At 42.1% G+C, this 17,741-nt stretch overlaps 1 protein-coding gene across 1 annotated transcript in view; it reads right to left on the bottom strand.

Moving 5' to 3' along the window:
- HS1BP3 (HCLS1 binding protein 3) overlaps positions 1–17,741 on the bottom strand; it is a 75,762-nt gene that overhangs the window by 16,368 nt on the left and 41,653 nt on the right. Inside the window, exons 5-6 of the mRNA XM_067544715.1 lie at positions 7,942–8,099; positions 7,340–7,475 (exon numbers count right to left, since the gene is read on the bottom strand). Coding sequence (XP_067400816.1) covers positions 7,340–7,475; positions 7,942–8,099 — 294 coding nt within the window. The remainder of the gene's footprint in view (positions 1–7,339; positions 7,476–7,941; positions 8,100–17,741) is intronic.

Genomic DNA, 17,741 nt, shown 5'->3' with positions numbered 1-17,741 from the left:
AAGCTGTACAACATGTCAGTTTAGGGCTAAAATCTAATCTCAGATAAATAGGCATGTACTGGCATTGTCTTGAGTACTCCACTACTCGGCATGCATGTGAGCTGTTCTCCACATCATCTCAGCTAGTGGTTATTACCAGAGGAGGGGAATATCAGGACGTTGTGTTTGTATTCAGAGTTTTAGAATACAGTCATGCTTCACTTATGTTAGTACTTAGTACAGTATATCCTTTAATCATACTATCCTACACGAAATGCATCTGTTGATCTGAATCAAGCTGTTTGCAAGGATCTTGACTTCAGGACTTCACTTAGGTTACGAAGATGACATGATTTCAGGCTTCCTTTGCTCCATTTTTCTTTACAAGGATCACACAGATGGTTTTAGGCACTGCGTTTAGGCTCTGTTAAATGGGTTTTTTCTAAATCTCAAAGGAAAAACTAAAAACCATTGGTGTCTATGTTGATGCAAATTACTTAGCTGATAGGGAAAGGAGAGAACTGTCCATAGATGATAGCACAAAGGGGCTGTAGATAATGGGACACACCTGGCCAGCAGGTAAATTCCTGTAAGCAAGAAGGCTCAAATTATGACCCTTCAGGAACCACCAAACCACCAAAACCTCAATGATGCATGGAAATAATACAAGGGAATGTGTCCTTAGCATTAGGCTGGCCCAGGAAATAAGTCAGCAATTGGTCATCCAAATGATCTGGGAAGGCATGCAAGGAAACTTGCCTTTGGAAATAAAAATGTTGTTGTGGAAAAATGTTACAGAAGGGGAGAGACAATGAATGGCATGGTGAAAACTGGTGAACTTTATACTGAACGAAGGCCAAATGATTCTACGTGCACGTCATTACTGTACACCCCAGTCTAACTATTTATATATATCCAGTAGTAGGTGTGGAAATCCAGCTAACAAAAAATGTTATGTATTCTGCTGATCATCATTCCTGGGCATATAAAGAACATCAGCAATGGAAAATCATTTACATGTTTCAGTAAATGAAAATTTGGAGTGTGTGTGTGTGAGGATCCAAATTTACAAGAAAGAGATTAATATTTTTATGTAAAAGACAAAAGGCCCAAAGAGGAATGTTTGATATATTCACTAAACAAAAGTCAGCTGTTGTGTATGCAAGAAGGGGATGTGTTTGTGTTAGGAGTCATTGTCCAACTGTAGATGATAAAGAATTGTATTTTATGACTTATTTAGTTAATAGATTTTTTGCAAAATTACAAATATCGTATGTTTTAATTTTGAGTACCATGTACCTGTATGGACTGTAAACTACTGAAAGTATATCACAGCTGTATCATAATAAAACACCTGTAATTTTAGGCATGAATATGACTATGATAAGGAAATTGTTGGTCCAATGCTATGTTATATTCACATTTACAATATGTTGCACAGGCAGGAATGCAAATATGTATTGAAGTACAACATGATAATACAAAAATCAGCCAAATGCTGAAAACTATTGCAGGTGCAGGACACCACTCTTGGTGGGGAATACTATAAGGAAGGTCACCTCCTGCAACTGGTATGCTAAATATAATGGTTCACCCCACTGTGGTGATCATTGGAATCCAATTGGCTTTATTAGTAAGCATAATAGCTTTGGCTTGCTGGACAAAGAGAACTGTTCGGAGAATACAGGAAGATGGCATACACATTCAAATAAGGCATTTGTTAATTATACCCTGGAGGCAAGCCCATGCTCAACAAGTCTGAGTACTGGACTCCTGTAATAGTAATGATGGCTTTGGTAAAAGTGTCATTAAGGAGGGAACTGTAAATTCGGAAGCCTTTTTCTGTAGTAAACAGCAGCTGCCATAGTAGGACAGTAACAACCATGAGCTAAGAAGCAGTCACATCCACACATTCCATCTAAATTACATCAAACCAATGTAATATCTGGCTGTTAAAGGAGGCACTCCTGACCAAATAGTACCCACCAGCAGCAGATAAAAAAACAGATCTTCAGATGTTTAAAGAAAATGTTGTTTGATAGCATTCTATCTGGCAAGGAATCACTTAACAGTTGTGATTGTGAAATCTATACTTCTTTATTGTTTTGCCTTTATGGTCCCTACTTCTCTATTGTTTATCTGTATGGTTTCTGTCTGATTCTTTGATTAGTTATGCAACAGACAAACAATTTTGCAAGATTTAAATCAACTAAGGTTTGGGGGGGTATGATTGGTTAAAGAACTGTTTCGTAATGGGCTAGGATTGGTGAAAAATACTGTTTTGTGGTACTTTAGTTTAAAATGATTGGTTTAGGTACAGCTAAGCAGGGCTCAAGTTTAACTATATAAACTTGGGTCCAAAAGGAAGTTCTTCGGAACCTAACTCCAGGACACAGCCCAAGATCAGAGCTGTCAGACCACAATACACTGCCAATCACACCATGCAGAAGCTGGAGCTCTGGACGATCTAATCTTGACTGGCCATTGAGAAAATTTTGTCAGCCTTATTGAGAGTGGTGAGCATTGTATGCTTAGCAGGTGTATGCTGTTTTGATAACTGTTAATAAATGAAGGTTAAGGATATTACTGTGTAAGGCTCTTTCACTGGTAAAAGGCCTCGCAAACCCACAGAAGATTACACCCTGAGCCCTAGGAACCGCGTAAGGGTGGAAGTGTCTAAATTAACCAGGTTACACCTTGAGCCTACAGAAGGGCCCCAGAGTGAGTGGGTAACAGGCTGACTGGAATTCTGGAACTAAGGGGGTGGGATGGGGAGTGAGTTTAAGACCACTTGTACACAGAGCGGTCTCTGGACTTTGGTGTTTAAATAATTCAGTATTTCACCCTTTGTTAGGTCTTTACATACATATTGGCACCTTAGTCGCAAACATTATCCAAAACAAAAAAAATCAAACCCACTGCTGTTAGGTACCCCAGTTTTGGGTGCCCAACTTGAGACAACTTGGGGCTGGATTTTCAGAAGTGCCATGAGCCGCAGTGGAATGCAATAGGAGCTGTAGATAAACTGTACTTCTGGAAATCAGGCCACAAGTGTCAGTAGTTGGGCACCAAATATGGAGGTACCCATTGTGGCACTCTGTACCTCAAAGGAGTGCCCTGGAACTCCCATATTCACCACCGTCATCTAATTACGATATGTTTTGTACAAAGTATGCCTTATGAGGTATCATTTTAACAGTCTTGAACATTAATATCCTCTTGAATTGTATGCACTATCATTAGAATAATAGAATCACAGATATTAGAAGATTAGAGTTGGAAGGGACCTCAGGTCGTCATCTTGTCCAACCCCTTGCTCAAAGCAGGACTAACCTCTGCTAAATCATCCCAACTAGGGCTTTGTCATGCCGCAGCTTAAAAACCTCTAAAGATGGAGATTCCACCACCTCCCTCGGTAACCTATTCCAGTGCTTCACCACCCTCCTAGCGAAATTTTTTTTCCTAATATCCAACCTAGATCTCCCCCACTGCAACTTGAGACCACTGCTCCTTGTTCTGTCATCTACTGCCATTGAGAACAGCCTAGCTCCATTCTCCCTGGAACCCCCTTTCAGGTAGTTAAAGGCTGCTATCAAATCCCCCCTCTTTCATTATATGTGAAGTTATGAAGTTTTGCTATGTTTGTGTTATTGAAACATGTTGTGAGGTTGAGAACGCCCACAATCAGCCTTTTGGGTATAAGAATGGTAGAGTAGTCAGACAGCATTAATGGCTTACTAACACCCAAGGAAATAATCCACTATCTCAGGAACTGTATACAATTAAGACTTCACAGAGTACATAGACAATGGACACTGTTTAACTAATGGGGGCAGACCCCACGTCACAGCAAAAAATCTTCCCAGAAAACAGGAAGAATCTATAAAAGAGGGTAAGTAACATCATCACTTGGTCTCCCTGCCTCCCCCTCCACACCTGGAAGACCCGTCTGGAGGACAAAGACTTTGAACTGGGGAAGGATGGTCCTGGGCTGGAAGGCAGTTCCAGCCTGTGTACTGAATATCTGTAACCTGCTTCTACCACCTGTCAGGGTGAGACACTGCTTGATTTAAATCCTGTTTAGTTTGTAGAATTTAAGAAACAAAAATAAATTTGCAAGTCTAAATAACCAACTCTGATCTCTATGCCTGCTACTTATAATCACTTAAAATCTATCTTTCTATAGTTCATAAATCTGTTTCATATTTTACCTAAATTATTGTGTTTTGGTTGAAGTGCTTGGAAAACCTCCACTCAGTTTACAAGGGCTGGTGTGTGTCCTCTCCACATTGAGGGAGGGGCAGACTGGGAAATGAAATCACACTGGCCAGACTTCTGACCAGTGCCAGATGGTAAAGTTCTAGGGTGCAAGTCTGGGGAGCTGGGGGTGAGGGGGAAGCAGCTGGAGCCTTCCTACAGATGGTTCATGTGTGGCTGCGAAATCATTCATGTAACACAGTTGGGTGTGTCCCTGCCTGTGGATGTCTGTGTAAGTGCAGTAATCGCCAGAGGTTTGTGGCTTGACACAGCATCACAGTGTGAGAGGGATTCCTCACTGGAGGGTCAGAGGGCTCAGTGGTCCCAGAGTCTAGGTTGCATCCTTGGAAAACCTGTCACACTCAGAATCACAAGTGGATACTTGTGAAAGTTAGCTGCAAGGATTCTGGATTCCCCAGTAAATCTCCTTGGGGCTAAAAGAAGAATTCCAGTAGGTTTTAAGCCAGCAGGAATTTCTCTCTGTCTCCTCACATCATCCCTGTTCTATTTTGCTTCCCATCATGTCTACAATCAGAGTCTAACATTTCTTTCTCCCCATGTCCCATGTTTTCCAGATCCTCTCCTAATTTCTGTCCTTCATTATCTCTCTTCCTCCAGTAGCTTTTCCTTACTCCTATTATTCTCCCAGTTCAGTTCACCTGCTCTCTGTAATGTCCGCAAGGCACTCTATCTTTCTACACTCCTATCAGGCATGAGATTTGTCTTGAGAGCAAGAATGATTCCCCATGCCGTTCTCCAGATGGGTCCTACACTTGATTTACTGCTGGGCTACACCTTCTCATTTCCAACCAAATGTTGGTGATTGCCAGCTGCTGGAGGCATTGATGCTGGCACTGTGACAATTCCGGAGGAGGGGAAAAACAGTCAAAACTTAAAGAACATGGTATCTTCTCCCTCTTTTTCATTATCGTCCGCTCTGGCAATTGATCAACTGCCACTATCTTCTTCAACACCAAATCTATATAACGGGAGGACCTGCCAGTCAAAAAGCAGGCTTCAGGGGCCTCTTTCACTGTGACTGAGCAAGGACGACTGCATAATTTGAAACACATTACTATGACAAATGGTCAGGTTCTTTCCACTGCTTTCATGGCTAATTGCACTAAATAAGGCACTTTTGTTCTAGTCATATGAACAATTTGGGCCAAGCATTTTATGCCTAGATTACTAGTGTTGGAGGCCCAGTACAATTTGAGTTGCTTGACCCCTGTCCTACAGGCCTAGCATAGTTTCAGTTGCTTGCTTCGCTATTTTGACCCCTGTAGCATGACATCTTCTGGTTGGTAGAGATGAATAGGACTACTGAGTAACCTTGCAGATGTTTCAGTTTCTGCATACCACGGCACACAAGACAAAATACACAATATGTATGCTTGCAGCCGCACATAGATAACGGCGATGGGAACAAGAAGTTATCCTTGAACGTCTGGGGGTACACTTTTTTATTGCCAACGGGCATATTTTTACACCGCCCCTCCTATCACCAGATGTTGTTTTGACGACCCCAATTATCATGGTGAGAATGGAATGTAGTTAAGGGTAAAAACCCAATGTAGGTAATTAGCATATATCATAATGAGTAGAAAGGTAATTAGGTGAAAGCTGGTTATGGAAGGGTATAAGAAGTCACTATTTAGACAAAGGGGTGCGCTCCATCAACACCTGACTCCACGGGAGGTGCTGCTGGTCAGACCAGAGGATCCACTAACTTCCTAGCAGGGCCCCTGAAGAAAGCCATTCCTGTATACAGCCTTCTGAGTGACTGCTTAACTCTCCAGGCTTAGCGAGTATGATATATTGCAGTTAATTTTAGGCTTTGTATTCAACTAGTATATCTATAAAAAACCTTGCACATTAAACCTTATTGATCTGTAAATCGGGCATACCGTGTCTCACTGGTATTCACACTGATCACTAAGTGTCCAGTATCAACAATTAGCACAGGATAAAGCAGACATGAAGCGCTGTGAACGTGCATGTTCATTCCCAATGTGCCACCTCAGTAAATTGAGTTATGTCTTGCCACATCATGTCTTGTAAATATCAGATTCGCCTCCAAAGTGTAAGAGGAGATGGCATATAACCTAACTTAACCTCCGTATAAATTAAGTCACGGATTCTTGCTGTGATATGTTAGTACTAAGGCATTTTCTATAAACAATAGAAGCTGCAAAACTACCAGCTCCAAGGGATTAAGAACACACATCAGAATTTTTCATCTCCATTTAGGACTGGTTACTAAAGTAGAATACTAAAAAGCTGGATGGTAACTAATAGCATGAGAGGAAAGGTGGTCCTGCAGCTAGGGTATTAGCGTGGGACTCAGGTGACCCACATTCAACCCCCTGCACTGCCACACACTTCCTGTGTGACCTTATTTTCTCTGAGCCTTAGTTCCCTGTTTATAATATGGGAATGACCTTAACAGGAGTATTGTGTAGATAAATACATTACATTGAAAGGTACTCAGATACTGTGGTAACGGGGGCCATATTAAGTACCTTAGATAGAGTGAGGGCATACTGATGAATGTTTCCTCCTACCTCAGAGCCTCCTGATAATCCTGAAATGTGGGTATTTTGTATCTTGCATACTTCTAATTAAAATGTAAACAAACGTCATAAGAGACACTATTTAAACAAAGAGGCAGCATAATCTAGTGGTTTGTGCGTGGCCTCAGAGCCAGGAGCTCCTGAATGCTTATTTCAGTTCTGAAAATGAGTTCATCTATGCCCTTGGACAAGACCCTCCTCTGCCTTCATTTCCACATTTGGAAAATGGAGATCCTATCCATCTACCCTCCCGAGGATTACTTGTAAAGCACCCTGCAAAAGTAAGGGTGCTACGGTTTGTCAGTGCCCATCGTCGTTATTGTTCAACTTCAATAAAGATGTTTTGTGTTTGATTTTCAAGCTTTTAAACCAGGGCCTGCCCTTTCCTTGGTTAGTCTGAATGTCAATCCACTTTCAGCACAGAATGTTTTTTAATTTTGTCCTGGAGTTTGTGGCCTTAGGATCTAAATTGCTTTTGCTCAAGAATGCCTGGTGTACATTATTACCACAAGATTGTTTTATATGAATACCTCAATAGTTCCTCAGCGTCCTCTTTGAGGCTTGTGCTTAGCGCATAATCCTTGCTCTCACAGGCAGTTGGCAACAGTAGTGAGTCGCCTAGTTTAACCATCCCGCCGAGGTCTGGATCTTCAAATAATTTCAGATCTGAAGATTGAATCATCAGAAAGCTTTAGTCAAGCTTCCACTACATCACTAACATGACTGTTAGCAGGGGAATCAAGCTGCATCGCTGAAAGGAAGTCCTGCAGAAAATGTGTTTTCATACAAAGCCTTCCATATAAAAATCCATAAAGTACTAGGAAATACATTTTTGATATATTGCACTAGCAGGAGCTACTGGGTCTACTCACCCACCCACATAAGCTAGACAAAAACTACAGCTCCATAACAACTGAGAATCCAAATTCCAAGAGAGTACGGCTTTTGCAACTGCGAGCCATGTTTATTTCCCCCTCTAGCTGATTTAAACCAGCTGAAGGCCTGACCCAAAATTCCTAAGTCAAAAACAAAGGTTCATGCAATGCCCCATTCCATTTTAAATACAAGAGTCTTATAGACGCTTTAGGGAATACAACCTAACTGTACAGAACTGAAAATCGAACATATTTACTCTCTTTGGCTGACGAGTGCTTCTTGGACCTGGAAGATGAAAAATCTTTTACTGGGCCAAATAATCCTTCATCAGGATCTACTTCCTCATCAAAAATGGTTAACTTGGGCTTGTCTTTCTTGGCTGCAGGAGGTGCGGGCTTCTTAGGTTTTTTAGATCTAAAAGTACAAGAAACAAAAAAGAAATTCAGCCACTATTTCTTATTTTCCAAGAATTATCAAGGAATTCAGCCGAAAATGGAAGCAAAATGTATATTAAAAACTATACTATTAACACATCTTCTTTTCAGGACTTTTCAATCCTCAGGGAATAAGAATGGTAGACCCCTGCACACATTTCAGTACCCCTGAAATACAGGTGAGAGGAAGGGAAAGGCTTGATATCCAGCGAACGGTAAGCCATCCTGTCCATCCATAGTGTTGCATGGATCCATTTGGCCATGCTGCAGACACTAGTTCAATCTGCCGTGTTTTAAAAAATCCCTGTAAGCCTCATTCCCCAGCCAGTGGCTTCCACTTTTTGGCCTGTGCAGAGAAGCTGGCAGACACTTTATCACAGCACAGTCACCCCAGTCAGTGGGCATACAACATTGGGGGCCTTCTCCAGTACCTACACCACTTTGGCTGAGGAAGAAGCAGGCCCATGATCCCACATCCTTTTAGTCGCTGCAGCAATCTCACTCAAGCATTTAGTGGCATCCATGGCAGAGCGAGAAGCACAACGGTGACACACTCGCAACCCACCAACCCTCTCAGAAGATGGGCAGCTGTGTTCTGTATTAGCAGAAGCTTTAAGGCAGCCTTCCCAGTTATTACCAGGTCCGGCACATCACAGCAGGGCAGCCTGAGGTAACAAAGCGAAAAACTGAAGAGAGAAGGCAGCATGTGGGGAGCCAGAGAAAAAGGGAGAATGGGAGGAAATCTTTGAGAGAATTTAATTCAAAAACAAGGGAGTGCCTATTCGTTAGGGCATCAAATCATTTGCATGGAATCTCCTGATTTTGGACCTACAACCTGAAAAGACATGTCCTCGCAAGGTACCAAGTGCAGCCCCAATGGACGCCTTTTGCACTAACAGATCTGCTCCTCTTCTTTACCCAGTACAAGGTCAGGTTTCAGTCAATTAGCATTTAAGATGCCATTACTGTAAAAATAACCCAAACAAACAAGGAAATAAAGTCAAAGAGCTTACAAGTGCATTCCAACCACATTGAAAAGCTCTGTAAAATACGCACCAGATTACTGCCACCCACCACACACACACACACAGAGTAAGCAGAGTCCAGTTACTATTCACAAGAGTTTGTCATCAACAAAACATACGGCCTGGTGAACAGTACGTTCCTGTTGTCGCTTCATCTCTTAGCAACGGCAAAGGATGCACTTTAGATGACCACACAAAATCAATATGTAATGTTTAATCACGGCCTGGTTTGGAAACGTCCAGCACTGATGGGAATTGATGAGGAAACAATTGCTAGACAGCTTGCTAAACAATTTGAAATGGCAACCAATTCAGTTTGTGTTTTGGTGCTCAGATGCTAGTGGTAAGAGCTCTAAAATACACTGGAATGGGGGGATGGACCTGTGGTTAGGGTGCTAGCTGGTGACCTGCTCAGTACCGTGCTCAGCCCCAAACTTCCTGTGTGACCACTGGCAAGTCACAATCTCTGTGTGCCTCCGTTCCCCATCTGTAAAATGGAGATAATAGCACTTCCCTACCTCACAGGGATGTTGAGCATAAACACCTTAAAGACTGAGATACTACAGAGCTGGGGCCATTTATGTACCTAATATAGATTGACAGATCTGTTAACATCTCTTTCTTAAATTACAAAGTGCCCATTTTTCTCCAAATATGCACCTTCTCACAGCATGGTCACCTTTAGGGCACAGGTGAATAGACAGTTGAATGTGTGTGTGAATTTCTTTCCTGTCACCGCTCTGCCTGATCCAGGGTGATAGTATGTATAGTAAAAGCTGCGCAGTTCTGCAGCATGGTTTCCATAATCCTTTCTTCCATGCCCTTCAGCCTCAGTTTTTCCCTTTATTTGACTAGATGCAACCACTCATCCACCCATCTCATTCAATTACCTGCTCACACTTCAGTTATTATTGCCAAGCTCTCGGCTCCGCTATGATTTGAAGACGACAAACGCTGGAGAGATAGATGCGCATTTTAAATTCTAAGATTTACACATCCTGCAGCAGAACTCTGGGGACAGCTCTTGTCATTCTGCAATTACTCATGACAAAACTTAGATCCCCATATGAGGGATCTACAAATATTACAGCAGGAGTGAAGATGAAAAATCAGGTGCATTGCTACACACAGAAATTCATTTAACCGGTTGGATGTTATATTACGGGTTTTGTTTGTTTTGCTGTTACTGTGGATTTGTGCTGGCATTTTACTTTTTTAAAAGTAGATTTTAGCGCTCAGTTACAAGGCACTGGATTGACAGCTGTGGAGAGTGAAGATCTTTGTAACCTCAAAACAGATATTGCACTTTGCTTCCAAGCACTGCCTTCTACTAGGGATGTAAAACTTTGTTTAAAAAGAAATCTGTTTAAATGTTCTAAAATAGAACGTTTAAAACAGTTAAACATGGGGGGGACTGGGCTTCGCGCCTCCCACAAGCCAGAGCTACCCAGCTGCTATGGCCTGGGGGGGAGCCGAGCCCGGCTGCGGCTTCCCCCATCGCTGGGCTCCGCTGCTCCCCTATCCCCCCCGCTGGGCTCCACACCTCCCCTACCCCCTCATCCCCCAGCTGGGCTCCACACTTCCCGCAAGACAGAGCTGCCCAGGAGCCCAGCAGCTCCCATTCCAGTTTAAACAGTAATCAGCTGTTTAAAATGTTTAAACAGCTGATTACTGTTCAAACGGCTAGGCTTTTACATCCCTACCTTCTACATGTGTCTTAATTCTGATCTGGAAATAGCACCTCCAGGGGATAAGAGGATTATTAGGAAGCTTCCAGAAAATTATTTCCTCCTGAACAAAGTATATGGTACACCTCTTTTCTGGGCCAGATCCTCAGCAGGTGTAAATCAGCATAGCTCCATTCGCTCCACATTCATGCCCAAGCCATCACTGGCATGGGAGCAATAGTTTATTGCTGCTTTTTCTGGACTCAAACTGGCAAAAGCACCTCTTGCAAGATATCAAGTCCACTAAAGGCTGTGGAAGCTAGGAGATGTTTGAGCCTCCTCAGATAAACTCAATGGAAGTTAACGGCTCTTAGAACCTTAAACCTCTGAACATGCAGGCTGGGATACTCAACAGAAACTAAGCGACTTAAATGCTGAAATGCCGTTGGTTTCTGGGCACCTAACTCTCTTAAACTCCTTAGGAAATCCCAGCTGTAACATTCCAAGATTGAGATTGCAAACCCTTTATTACCAATGGACAGCAGGTACTGGCACAAGCTGTCCCTTTAAAAATCAGCAGATGAGGAAGGAGTTCACGATCTGGCTCAGAATATTGGCATTTCAGAGCATTGCAGTGGCGGGAAATAGCAGGGAAAGGGAACAGAGCCACAATAACACTGTCACAGTGAATAGTGTATAAAAGAAAATGAACTGAACTGCAAAGACTTGCTGATAATCCTGTTTAGTCTAGCAATTGAAACCATCCCAGTTACACTCAGTCATTATTAGTCTTGCCCGGATACATCCGGGGACAGTTGCAAGGCCCAAGGCTGAGAGCACAGAAAGTGACTTGCCATATTTTCTAAACGTTACCAGGATGAACAAGAAAATGCTATTCCTTCGTGAGGGAGCTGCTTCTCCATCTTGCCCTTCTAAGGACACCAGCGTCATACTGCCAAGTGATTCACGTTTACCAGCAATGTGGATTTCTTGAGACCAGAGTCTAAGCCAGAAAAGATTCCCACACTTCTGTATTTAGCCAGAACGTTCCATGCTACCCACTGCAATAGCAATAAGGTTATTTTGAGGGGGAAAGCCTATGGAGTGAGTGTATAAATGTTGCACCGCTACAAATCAAGAGCTTAGTCTTACAAGAGCGCAGAAGAGGGAGCTGCCAGTAAGGCTGCTTTGTCACTCATGATCCAATAAATGGAGGTCAGCTGAGGTGAACAGAGAGTGGTTAACAGTGACATTGTGCCCAGCATGTGTCATGAGGAATGAAGCAGCTGGCTGGGAGAGTAACGTTCCATGGGAACCTTCAGAAGCATTTCTCTGGAACCAGGACAAGCAATGCAGTGACTGAGGGGAAGTTAGGTAAGCAGGCATGGACTATAAGGAACCATCAACCTGGGAAGCGTGCTATAGAATCACAGAATATTCAGAGCATTGTGTCACCTTTATAAATGTTTATTTAACTTTATGAGCTATTTTAGCTTTGTATTTTATATATGTATGTATGTATGTATTTCAATATTTGTATTTTAGCTTCATGGCAGAGTTACAGGAGTCTCACCCTGCCTGCAAATCCCTAGACCTGTAACAAGTCTGGAGAAGCCCTACCCCATGGGGGAAATTGCATATACTGATTTGAACTGGCTGAAGATTACTGCACAAAGAACTGTATAAAGTGACCAGTCTGAAACAGGGGAAGGGTCTCTCTCACTCAATCCAAGAATCAACAGACAGTGACCCTGTGAGAAGGTCCAACCCAGTGTTGAAGGATTTTGTTCCTACCAGGATCTCCATGTGGAAGATCAGTGGCTCCCTGGTAAGCTAAGATCTGATGTAAGCTCTTTGAGATCTGTTTCCTCTGTAATGCTTTTGTTCTGAATAAATAATACTTTGCTTTAGGGAGGTTGGCTGGTCACTGATTAACCCTGTCATTGCCTCTGATAACACAAGACAGCAGGTGCTGAACTAAAGGCAGACTTGATGAGGTGATCATAGTGAATTATGGCCTAAATTCTTGGTCTCGGCCCTGAGAAAAATAACAGCCAGAGGCCTGAGACCTAAAGGAGGTCACAAAAGGGTCAGTGGTTCGGCTCCTCAGAAACTCACACAAGTGACTTAAAGAGCTGTATCAGGGACATTCCTAACCCACAGGACTGGGTTTTCAGACCTGCATGCATGCAATAATGCATGTATATTTGAAAACACAATTACTGGCTGCAAAGTAGTGCACAAACAGGCAAACACAGTTGGAAAATCTGGGCGATGATTGTTTTCCAAAGACAAAACTCAGAACTCAGGGAACAAAAGTTACGGTAATATATGAAAGAATGACATTAGCATTTTAGTATTAGCACTAGAATTCACAATTTGAAGGAAAAAGCTAATTAATATGAATCTGCATCTCAATTCCCACTTAGCAAACAAGCTTGAACAACTACAGCGGTACTATACTAACACTTCTTCAGCTTAAACTGCTGCTGTAAAACAAAGACCATCCACATAAAAAACAAAATGTCATCTGCAGCTCTCTCTTTATTCCAACAGTGTTCATTTTCTGATGGTGTATGATAACAGACAAGACAAAAAGGTCATTCTCATCTGCCTGGGAGAAGAGGTGCCAAATGGAAAATCTAAGCCAGCCATTTTTAACCCAGACTGACTGCACAGCGCTAAGTAACAGTGACAAGTACTTGCTGTAGGGCAATCTCACCTCAAAGAGCCAGCCTTTTTTTGCAGATACTAGGGCAGAAGAGTCAGTTTATGGTGACTGAAATGGTTTCAGGGTCTCAAAAAGCAAGAAAAGAAGTCATAAAAGGTAGAATAAATATCCTCGCTTTGAAACCGCTTTTAGTGAGAAAATGATCAAGGGAAAATTTCCTTCTCTGAGATCTTTGGGCCAGGCTGCTCTTGGATTATATAGTTCCAACCAACAGATAGGGAGAAAACATTAAGGGCAATTTTCCAAGAGTTCACTTCCCATTTAGGAGCCTAAATACATAGCCAGATTTTCTGAAGTGCTCAGCACCCAGGAGCTTCTACTGTTCTGAATGGAATCCACTCGATGTTGTGCTCTTTTGAAAATCTGGCCCTAAGCTTTTGATGACACTACCCTCCTATGTTATTTGAAAGCAGACCGCCAACAGACTGGAGGGAAACTATTTTTGTTGATATACAATAACCCATATTTTTAACCATAAATATGAATACTTCCATGAAAACTCCAATTTTAATCTACACAGGCACTGATTTACACAGGGAGGGGATCTGGACTGGTATAGGAGATCTCAAAGGAAGAAAATTGCCAGGTAGGAAAAATTTTCCCCTCTCTCTTGATTTCCTAGATCATTTGGAACAAGGTTTTAAGGGTTAAGGATAATCAGATACATTTTTCAAAATATACCAGGATGACTCATTCACAATGACTCATTACAGTGCTAATGAAATACTTTCTATTGCAATAGTAACTAGGATTGAGGTTAAAACAGCAGCTGCTACAGTTAAATATTTTCAGATATGTATGACTGGATAAATTGCATCCAGGATATTAAAAAGAATTGGCCAAGAAGCCCTCTGAACCACTGATGTTGATATTTAACAATTTTTTTAAATTCTGGATACGTTCCAGAGGAACAATAAAAAAGCTAATGTGCAATATTTAACAAGGTTAAATGTGATGACATGGGTACCTCTAGGCTGGTAAGCTTGACACTGATCCTGGATAAAATCAGGGAAAGGCTGATAAGGATGCAATCAGTAAAAATTAAAATGATGATTCATTAATTAATACCAATGAGCATGGTTTTATGGAAAATAATTCTTGTCAGACAAACATAACATTGTTTTTTAATGAGATTACAAATTTGGTTGATAAAAGGTAACTGACGTCAAGTCTAACCTAGTATACTGAAGACATCCAGCCCTGGTTCTTGTGTTATGAAGCAGGGAGAACAAAAACTCCTGGTCTACCTTCTCTTGGTGGCAGAGGTGGTGCTGTGGACAGAGCCACCACAGATGCAGCCTTTTTGATGCTCCTCTGCAGGTTCAAGTCCCTCCTTTGAATCAGGCAGAGCAGGGACTTGACCCTGGGTGCCCCACACCCCAACTAAGTGCCTTAATACCAGGCTATTGGTTTTCTGGCGTCTCTGTCTCACTGTCTCTCTGACCAGAAATTCCAGCCTGGATCTGAGAAACCTAACCACTGAAAGCTTCTATAAAACAGACTGTTTTCCTGCAAAAGATTTCATTGTCAATGAATTGGCATTTTCTGATGAAAAGCTGTTTCATCAAAAAAACTCCCAACCTTCTCTAGGCCCAACCCTACACAGAGTTATTCCCAAACGTGTTAATCCCAAATTCAGACCCATTAAATTTACATCCAGCAGTAACTGTTCCACATTTGGACCCTTGGACAATAAACTCTTGAGCAAGGATTGCATCTCACATCTGTAAAGCACTGTGCACATGCTGCAGACATATCTACCCATGAAAAAAAATCAACGTACAAGAAAACAGCAGTGACTAACTTAATGAAATCCAATCAACCTTATACTTTATATATCCTCTTCCGTGAAATGTCCTGAGCAGCTTTATGATCTAAGTCAATTAAGTTGAAATGGACAGAATGTAAAAAGCCCCACCTAATAAACATGTATTTACTATGTACTGGAGAGATTCAAAGCAGCAGACACAAAAAAACAGAGGCTGTTTATTTGTGGAACATTCTTATAGTAATGTATGAATCTAAACATAGGGCAATCACTCTCCCTCCTCCAGCGCTCCCTCCTCCAGCACCTCCTTTACATTTGACTGCGTACGTCACGTATCACAGCTGGAAAACGTGATTGTGGTTGGGGAAACCTGAAAATCAGAGGCCTCCAAACCTGTGCACTTACCATATCAAACTTAACGAAACCTTCAATACCAGTGACTAGGATTACTACATCTTCTAAAAATTAACAAGGAGGAGTGCAAATAGCAATCATTTCTGGCGTTAGTGACCAGTTCCTTGAACAATGAAATGGTGAAAAAGCTGATAAATAACAGTTGCTTCTAGTTTAGAGCCATATTTGAATAAGTTTTCAGAACCCTTCAATCAAGGAATTTATTTGAACGCGACATTAACCCCAGGGCCTGATTTTCAGATGTGCTGAACACCCACAATTCTACGTGAAATCAATGGGAGCTGCAGGGATCCAACACATCTGAAGATCAAGCCCTAAATACAGGCTGTTATTCTTATGGAAGAGCAGTGCTTAATCATTCAGAAACTGCTTTGCGGGGGTTTAATTTCATGCTGCCTAATCACCCAATGCACTTCATCTCCTTGCCGCCCACAGTGGATCCCGCTGCACATGCCAGGCAGCCCCTCCGTTTCCATGCTGTGCTCATTGGCATAAGAGACAAGATTCCCACTGTGCTGCTGCCTCAATTGAATTCGCTGCTCAGCCTGCTCCCTCTCTACTGCATCCAAATGCAGAGCAGGCAGGCGCAAGAATAAGGAACCTGGGCAGATCCCTGATTTCATGTGTACGAAGTGAACAGAAAAGCCTAGAAGAAAAAGGGCCTGTTTCCTTCTACACCCTCTGATCCTCACTCTAGCCCTCAAGCTTCCTTGGAAAATTATGTCTCAAGATATCCACTCCTCTGGGCCTGGTATAGACACAGGCCCACCCCTTCACAAATTACAAGGGATGCTCCAGACTAAAAACCTCTCCTGACATACTTGTCACACCACATCTTGTTATAGCTTGTCGCTTGTTATTAGCATGACAAATGCTGGTTACATCACAAATTACATTACATTACAAAAGCAGTGGGCAAATTCCAGCGACAGCCAGGTAGTATATGTAAACAAAATTACACCGTTTAAAAAGCTATAATAACCTTGACTACTTGATGATAATAAACTTGACTACCTGGTCCTTCCCTGCCCTGCCCTCACCGAGCCAGTCCGCCACCTTGACCACACACTCTTCAAACGGCTCAGTTTTTTCTTTATTATTTTGCCTGCTATGTCACTAGGTAAAATGGACCAATTGCCAAAACACAGCGATGGCGCCACAGGAAACAAAATAAAGCAAGACACACCGGAACACTGTAGGAGCTAAATGATGGAGTGAACGTAGACAGAACAGCACATGCCAACAGCTGGTCACCGAGCGCTGGCCCCCTGCCAGCCAAGAGATCATCGGAGCGATCTGCTTTCGTAATGTGAATGTAATGTGTTTTCAAAAGTGGGAATTTAAAACAATTAATATCCGGTGAAAGGGATCCTAGAAATAATTTGTATGTGGGCCCCTACTGCCCCAAATAAAGGCAACACAAGAATAAAATTCTAATTCTCACACACAAGACCTCATTAAGACAGAGTTAAGACTGCAGGTAGAGATGCATCAGTGCATGTTACAGGGAAAAAAACTTCCCTCAAATGTTCAAAACTGAGGAAATGCAGAGATAACCCTTCTTAACTCTGTCCATGCAGAAAGGACGGCCTATCATTTTCCTTTCTTGGCATAGAAAGGATTGAAAGTCAACACAGCCCATGAATTCATTGCTTTTAGAATTTGATTCATATATACATGGCTCAGATACTAAGTGTTACAACTTCTCAGCCAATATACATTTGCATTTTGCGCGTAAATAATTTCAGGACATGAGCTCATGAGGTTTGCATATGGAAACTCGATAGTTGGATAACTGGCCGCTCATAGAGCCCTATTCCGTGAAATGCTGACTGCCCTCAGCAATTGGCAAGATCAGGCTGTTAATGAAGAATAATTCAACCTAAACTCCACAAAGGCACTCAGTGTGGAATGAGCGTCCACACAGAGAGTTAGTGTGGAATGGTCACTGTGCTTTAAACTCACATCCTAGCTATTTCACATTCATTTCCCAATGAATACCCTGTATAGACAAGCC

This window comes from Emydura macquarii, unplaced genomic scaffold (assembly GCF_026122565.2).
Source record: "Emydura macquarii macquarii isolate MOO-44397 ecotype Brisbane River unplaced genomic scaffold, CSIRO-AGI_Emac_v2 contig_1027, whole genome shotgun sequence".
NCBI classification, from domain to species: domain Eukaryota; kingdom Metazoa; phylum Chordata; order Testudines; family Chelidae; genus Emydura; species Emydura macquarii.
The sequence above is the reverse complement of the archived record's forward strand: the minus strand, read 5'-3'. Positions and strand labels throughout refer to the sequence as shown.